Source organism: Populus euphratica, unplaced genomic scaffold (genome assembly GCF_000495115.2).
Source record: "Populus euphratica unplaced genomic scaffold, PopEup_1.0 scaffold56.1, whole genome shotgun sequence".
NCBI classification, from domain to species: domain Eukaryota; kingdom Viridiplantae; phylum Streptophyta; class Magnoliopsida; order Malpighiales; family Salicaceae; genus Populus; species Populus euphratica.
In genome coordinates, this window is record NW_011499930.1 from 226,489 (window position 1) to 234,674 (window position 8,186).

The 8,186-nt window shown below is 35.5% G+C and overlaps 1 protein-coding gene across 3 annotated transcripts; it reads right to left on the reverse strand.

The window, feature by feature from the left end:
* Window positions 1–4,360: 4,360 nt before the first annotated feature.
* Window positions 4,361–7,753, reverse strand: LOC105135963 (U-box domain-containing protein 17). Of its 3 annotated transcripts, none has more exons than XM_011041078.1 (2): window positions 5,366–7,753; window positions 4,361–4,753 (listed from the first exon to the last, which is right to left on the reverse strand). In XM_011041078.1, exon 1 carries the CDS (start codon window positions 7,519–7,521, stop codon window positions 5,368–5,370), a length of 2,154 nt encoding a protein of 717 aa, XP_011039380.1. In that variant the 5' UTR covers window positions 7,522–7,753; the 3' UTR covers window positions 4,361–4,753; window positions 5,366–5,367. The 3 variants fall into 3 exon arrangements, with proteins under 3 accessions (XP_011039380.1, XP_011039382.1, XP_011039381.1); XM_011041080.1 differs by lacking the exon at window positions 4,361–4,753 and adding an exon at window positions 4,804–4,826; XM_011041079.1 differs by lacking the exon at window positions 4,361–4,753 and adding an exon at window positions 4,849–4,959.
* Between the last annotated feature and the right edge of the window lie 433 nt (window positions 7,754–8,186).

Below are 8,186 nucleotides of genomic sequence, written 5' to 3' on the forward strand. Positions count from 1 at the left end.
TTTTTCATAGGCTTCATCTTTAGTTTTTAACAAGTAAACATAGGTAAAACGAGAATAATCATCAATAAAAGTTATGAAATATCTTTTCCCACCCCTTGCTAACATACCATTTATTTCATATATATCAAAATGGACCAACTCAAGTAATTAAGAATTCTTTTCTACCTTAGGAAAAGGCTTCTTTGTCATCTTTGCTTGAATACATACTTTACATTTATTTTTATTATTATGTTGATATGAAATATAACCATGCTTGCATATATTTTTCAAATATCTATAATTTAGATGTCCTAATCTAGCATGCCAAAGAAGAGAAATAGATTTAACCATATAAGTAGAAATAACATTGATTTCATTAATACTGAACTTAAACATGTCATCACAGGAATAACCCTTTCCTACAAACATCCCACTCTTAGTTACAATAACCTTATCAGAATCCAAAACAATCTTAAACCCTTTCTTGATTAAGAGATTAGCAGATACATGGTTTTTTCTAATTTCAGGAACATGAAACATATTGAGTAAAGATAATTTTTGTCTAGAAGTAAAGTGCAACTTAATAGTTTCTTTTCTCAAAACTTTGGCAGAATTATGGTTGCCCATCAAAACCTCTTCAGGTTTTTTCAATTCTTTATAAGTTTTGAACCATGCTCTGTTGTTGCAAACATAAAATGTTACACTAGAATCCAACTACCAATCTGAAGTCTTTGCAACATTAGTTGCCATATTTAATTTGGTAATCATTCCAATTTGAATGTTTGAAACCATGGCAACTAACTCTCTGACTTCATCTTTTTTAACCATATTCACTTTGAGATAACCACATTTCTTGTTGAAATTATTGAATTTGCACTCTTTTATATAGTGCCCTTTATTTCCATAATGGAAACAAACTCTATACTTCTTATTAGCATTTTGTTTCTTCTTGAATTTGTTTTCTTTCTTTTGCACTTTCAGATTGTTTTGAGTCATTGTCAAACTAATTTCAGTAACCAAATTCACTTTAGAATTTGTTGCTTGCAATTCACGTATAAGAGATTGAATCTCAATTTACAAGTGTGTTTGAAGCTGTTCAAAAGTATAATTGTCTATAGAATGTAACATCTTCTTCCTATATTCATTATAGGATGGAGGAAGTTTTGATAAAACAGCTCCCATTTGAAGTGAATCAGGAACTTTGATATCCAAATCGCTAAGTTTTGATATCAGCATTTGAATTTCATGGACTTGATTCATGATTGGGTTATTATTAGTAATCTCTTACTTAAAAAGTTTTAAAACAAGAAACGATTAGAACTTGATTTTTCTTGCTTGTAGTGTCTCCAAAGCAGCCCAAATTTCTTTTGGCGACTTTAATTTGTAGAAGATGTCATAAAGTCAACTAGTCAGATTATTCAGTATATGCCCTCAACAAAGCACTCATCTTCTTCACGCTTTACTCTTGCAGTATTAATAGTGGCAGATTCATCTTCTTGTGGTTCAGGTAGTACAGATAGATTCGGATAAAGAATGTAGTAAATCTCTAATGAAGTAAGCAGGAATATCATCTTCTCCATCCATCTTGTGTAATTCATACCATCAAACTGATCTAGTTGAATTTTGACATCCTTAGCAACTTTGACGCTAGAATTCATATTTGTTTCCATCAAAATAAACACCTTATAATTGTTAGGAAAGTTGAGGATGGAAACAAATATGGAGTTGACTTAAAGATGTGAAAACACTATCTTTAAGGGTTTATTTGTCTCACACAGAGACAACACTTCCAGGATACAATTAAGCCCTCTAAACCTCTAAAAGAATGAAAAGATAAGGCCAAGAAAAGAATATATATATTTTGTTGTATTTCTTTTCTTTGTAGTAACATGCTTTTAGAGACTTGAAACATAATGATAAAACAATATGATTGTTGATGAACCACTATGATTGTTCATTAAAGAATATGACTATTGATAAAACACTATGGTTGTTCATCAAACAAAATGATTGTTGATGAAATAATATAATTATTCATCAAACAGTATGACTATTAATGAAACAGTATAACTGTTTATATTAAGTTTCAAGTTCTAAATGCTATCTTTTGATATTTTAAATATCCATATAATATCATTAGGAAGCCAAATAGAAGAATTTGTCCACCATGGTTTAATTTACTATACAATAGAAACCTACACTTAGAAACATTAGGAGAGAGTGTTTTTTTCTAATGTAGGATAAATATTTTTTTTATTTACAAACTACACCAACGGTGGGCTCATTATTTTCTAAAGGAAGAGAACTTAAAATGTTGTGATTGTTCATTAAAAAATATGACTATTGATAAAACATTATGGTTGTTCATCAAACAAAATGATTGTTGATGAAATAATATAATTATTCATCAAACAGTATGACTATTAATGAAACAGTATAACTGTTTATATTAAGTTTCAAGTTCCAAATGCTATCTTTTGATATTTTAAATATCCATATAATATCATTAGGAAGCCAAATAGAAGAATTTGTCCACCATGGTTTAATTTACTATACAATAGAAACCTACACTTAGAAACATTAGGAGAAAGTGTTTTTTTCAATATTTTTTTTTACAATAGAAACCTACACTTAGAAACATTAGGAGAAAGTGTTTTTTTCTAATGTAGGATAAATATTTTTTTTTTTATTTCCAAACTACCCCGATGGTGGGCTCATTATTTTCTAAAGGAAGAGTACTTAAAATGTTGTGAACAGTTATTGGAGATGGAAGAACTGCCAATGCGTGGAGTAATTGTTGGGTTCCTGATTTGCCAAACTCCAGAATTTCTTCTAGTAGCTCACCAATCTTGCAAGGTGGAGTTGGTGAGTGATTAATTTACGGAAGATGGTAAAAATTTTGGGATTTTGACAGGTTTCGTTCTCTTTTCTCGGCAGTGGAATCCTTTTCCGTCTCTTAAATAGACATAGCAATACGGGATCAAAAAACACAAATGCTTGGCAAAGTCTGGGTACTGGCTTCACAATGAAGTCTCGAAATTTCATAAGTAGCAGGAATTCTGGAACCATGTTGAACAAAAAAACTAATGATATGTTAGATAAACTGTCACGTTTGCCAGCTTGAAGATAAAACAGTCAAAGACTTACTATTTTTCAGGTAACATGCAAGAGAAACGCGATTGTCATTTGTCAAGCGAGTTGGGGGACACTCCAACCAAAGAACTGGAAAGAGCAAGTCTTCAAGCAAGTTGGGATGCCAAGCTGGTCATCTTCATGCATGTTCATTTTCTTTCTTTTTTTAATTAGGGGAAACGCATGCTGTGCGATGGGTGTTAAAGAATTTACGTTGAATACTCAGTAGACGATGAAAAGCATCACAATGAATTCGAAAGAGCCATGTCTATGAAATGAATGTTTACATTATTTAATTACATGTCTTGCAAATATTGTCGAGCAGATGATTGTTAACTGGTGGTATGAAGAGAGTCGAGAAGGATGGTGATACTATTCGATAGCGTGGCCAAATTAGTACAGCATCCACAATGTGTGGATTCTAGGGTTGAGAGTTCCACGTGTTCTTCCGACATCCATCTTTGGTACAGAGGATGAGTTCAAATGATTTTACCCTTACAGTCAAGATGGTGATTTACATGAATCTAGTCGGAGGCCACAGATAAAAGTAGCATGAAACTACTAGGTATCTAAGGAAAAAGGTCCCAGAAAATGAAATCAACGTAAAATGATACTCTCTTTATTTTATAGATAATTCAACAGACTGACTCTCTTCGGCAGCAATCAAGTTCTGACCTTGAATTTCTAGTTATTATGCAAGATGCAAGGATAAAACCTAAGAAGTGATTTATTCCATTATAAAGGCATCTAGGCAATTGGTATCGACAGGAAAATGGACCACCTACCCCGAAACATTCTCGCAAAAGAAAATCGAGAGAGAGAAGTAAAGAAGATGGATAAATTAATTCACAAATTAATTAAGTATTAATAATGTCTTTTATGACCATCAGTAAGCGTAAGGACTCCACTGCATATGGCTTGGCTTCAGATAAGCTCAACTAGTCCCGAACATCTAAATCCAAAGTTTTGCAGCCCACAGTGTCAATCATTTCCCTGGTGAACGGCCAACTTGCGTATCCACTTTGGGTGCCATCGGTTGTGGGCGTGCCCCACTACACGTCACCATTACCAAAACCATCAATTACAAGAAGATTCTACTTTACAAACTTCCCTCAAGACTTCAGATTTCAATGGCTGTCTATGCGCCCACAGAACTATTCTGTACCGTGCATAGAGGCCACTTACCAGGTAAAGGTTCAAAATGTACTTGGTTTACTCTGGTCCATTCACTTTGAGAAGAAGATAAGAGTGGATCATCATGTCATACTTGATTTCTTGGTGAAAATTTATTTGATATCAAGGACAAAGGACATTATTATAATATTTTTCTTATATTCTTTAGTGGCACAGGAATCTGGTAGCGCATTCTTGGTGATCTTATTTGAAAGAAGAAAAGTGCTGAGCCAATCTTCCATCTCTCTCCGAAACCACCACTAGTTATTTCTCTTGAAAATTCCCATATGCACAAGTTACCTTCTTGCCCTTCTCTGGAACCTTCGTAAAGGAACTCTTGTGAGTTAACATAATTGATGCTTTATTTTGAACTTTTGGACGAACAGAAATGCTGATCAAACCTCTTTTTTGACCATCTAGACTTGTTAGATGCTTCTTCTCCTCACATGCGAGTTCAAACAAATGGAATCTGCATTTTGTACATGTGTCACAGGAATATAGATGACGTTTCTTTGAATTCCCTTTGCAGCGTTGAAAAGAAACTGAGACACATTACAAACTTTCATCATTGAAGTCCCTTCATCTCCTAGAAACCTTTCAGCTGGAATATTAACCAACCGGCAAACAGCTTGTGCTTGGATACCCAGAATTTTTGTGATGATTTTAAATTTTTATCTGGGCAGAGATTACAGCAGGAGCAATTAAAACCTTTGTTTTATGATGACTACTGTTCTGTCACAGAGCAGAAACTAACTGCATCTGTCCAAGGCATGTTTTATGTATTGAGTTAAAAAGGCAAGAAATTGAAAACAGCAACTTCAATCGTTCTCATGATACACATATTAGAGTTTGACATAAATATTTCCAATAATTTCTATTCTGGTGTTCTAAATGCTGTTTTATATATGTGAAACTAACTGCTCAACAACAATTATAGTTCTTCCAAAAGAAACAAGATACGATATTTCTGTAACTTCTTCTCTTTATCATCTAAAATTTCAATGAAAGAATTCATAAATGTTGCGAACAAAAAGAGGAACATTTATAAGCAGGGCAGACAACGAAAAGTATGGAATTTTACCACTATAGAACAGGCACTGATATGGACACGGGCACTGACACTTCGTTGACAAAACTTGAATCCCTATTCGGAGCAGAGTTTCCAGCAAATGCATATCCAGCACCTAATCCACCAAAATGCAAGGAATAATTCTCACACCTCTGAAACACTCGGGCAAGTGATGCTGCCTTCCTTCTAGCTCGCTTTGTGCCTGTGAACAGTAGACTCTGAAGTAAACCCCACAATGCAGGTGCCTTGAGCACTTTCTCAGTGGCAACTGTTCCACCACTCCGGCATAACTCAAGCAGTGCTGCAACAGCATTTTCTTTTCCTCTTGGTGTTCCACAACGCATCATTCCTATTAACCCAGCCACGGCCATTTCTTCTCCCCCTACGGCCTTTGCCCCAATTGGCTGCCTCACAATCAAAGCCAGTGCACCAGCTGCTTCCTCCGCAACCCCTTCATTTCCCAAAGCCCCAACTAGTGCAGTAACTGCACCTGCTTCTATCATTCTCAAACAGTTCTCTGTATGAGTTGACAGATTAAATAAAGCTGTGACAGCATCCTTCTTCCCTCGTGGTGTTCCTGCTCTCAACAGACCAGCTAAGGCTTCAACTGCCCCTTCCTCATCTGCTATTCTCTTCTTGTAGTCATGAACTGCTGACAGGCTAAATAATGTCGCTGCTGCGTTTTCTCTTGCCTCTGTCGTGAGTCCAAATCTCAATACTCCAACAATCGATCCCAGACACCCCTTTTCATCCATAATTTGGCTTTTATTCTTATCATGGATGGATAAATTGAGTATTGCAGTAACAGAATTCTCTTGTGCGACAGAGTTTGTAGAAGACAGCAGATTACAGAGGTGGGGGATTGCACCAGCTTCTGCAATGAAAGCACGGTTTTCTCTTCCTGTTTTCGCCAACAATCGTATCCCACGAGCAGCTACGGTCTTTGCATGTTGCGAACCGCTTGCTAGCTTATGAATAAGAAGTGTTGCTGTTGCTCTGTTGGCTTCAATTGCAGCTTTGGAAGGCATAGCTGCTGCAAAAGCCTCTACTAATGAATCTGTATTTTCTGGAGGGTCATAAGGGATTCCATGAGCAGTACACCATTGCACGATCAGATTCCTCAAAGCCCGATTTGGAACAAGGCGGGTGTTCATGAGCATCTGCCCAGTCTTGGGGCAAGTACAGTGCCCTTCCTCCATCCACCTAGAGATCAGACTCCGATCATATGTCTGCCCTGTTGAAATAATCACTGGATCTCGCATCAAATCCAACGATATTGGACAGCAAAAATCCTTTGGGATTGTAATAAAAGTCTCTGCAATCTCTTGGCTAATCAACCCTTTTCTCAGCTTCTTCTGATTCCCAATTTGCAACTCCACCTCATTTTCCTCAAACCCATAAAGCAAAAACCTACAATAGCGAGCAATTGCAACGAACCCATTAAGCACCGAAGCTGTGGGCTCAATATCTCCCTCGTGATTGACAATTTGCTCCTCCAAGAACTCAATCTCCGCCCTAGAACTCTTAGCATCTTTAATCCCCAAACCTTCCACAAAAAACAACCTCAAATCCACCATGTTAGGAATCTTCCCTTTCTCAAACTCATCAAGAAACGAAAAGAAACTAACCCTCAAATCCTCCTCATCCTTATCAATAAATAAAGTCGCCTTCCTTGATTGTTTATGCATGAGATCAATCTGTTCCCTAACATCTTCACTCAATTCAACATCATCTAACGGAAATACATCCAAAAGGGTAGATATTTCCTGATTCAAATCATGAAAATGTCCCGAAATTGTATGGTTTTGAAGCAACAGCCATAATTTACTGGATTGCACACAACAATCAAGCAATATCTTTGAGCGGTAGAGCAACAAATAAAGTTCTTTAAAACAAACAATTGTGGGGGGGGATAAAGCAGAACCAGCCCCCGAGTCCCTCAAATACTCCAATAAAACAACAAAGACTTCAATTTTACGAATTAAGGAACGAGAATTCTTTCTTTGAAAGAAGAGTGACTTCCCTGAGAAACAAGACACAAGCTCTGTTGATACTGATACAAGAGTCTGTACAAGAGCCACATCGGTCAAATCAACCGGCGCCAAGAAAGCTTCTAAAGACGGCGATCTTCGCCGCCTTAGAGAAGAAAATATAGCAGCGGTGGCCATGAAGAAAACTACTAGTCCCACTTTTATTTGAAGTAAGAAGAGAATATGAAGCAGCACAAAATATCTTCTTACCTCCACGCAGGATTTGTTTGAATGTCAGGATTTGTTCTTTACAAAGAGGAGAGGGCGGTTTTTCAAAGGGAAAGATTGATAATTCCGCGTTTGGGAGGGGAGATAACAGAGAAGGAGAAGGTAAAAAATGGACTCTTTGGTTTCTTTCTTTTCTTTTCTTTTCTTTTCTTTGCTTTCACTTTATTTTTTTATATTTTTTTTCTTCCTTTAATTTTTTAGTTTTGTTTAAAAGTCAAGAATTGCAATGGGCTTTGTTTTATCAATAAACTAAAAAACAATTGAGGGATGAGACTATATGAAGTTTTTTTTTTGGTAAAATGGTATAATTTGATATTGCCATGCTTTTAAAATATAAATACTACATGTTTTGCATATAAAAAATGATAATTTAAGATGTTACGTTTCATAGATAAATATGATATAAATTAAAATTTAAATAAATTAAACATCAACAAAACATGTAAATATTATCTCTCATAAAAAAACCAAGAATATATTTATTTCTTTTTTAAAAAAATCATTTATTACTTAAATTTTACTTTTAAAAAAATCAAAAATCAAATTCATCTTAGTTTTCAAGCATCCTATGTTTT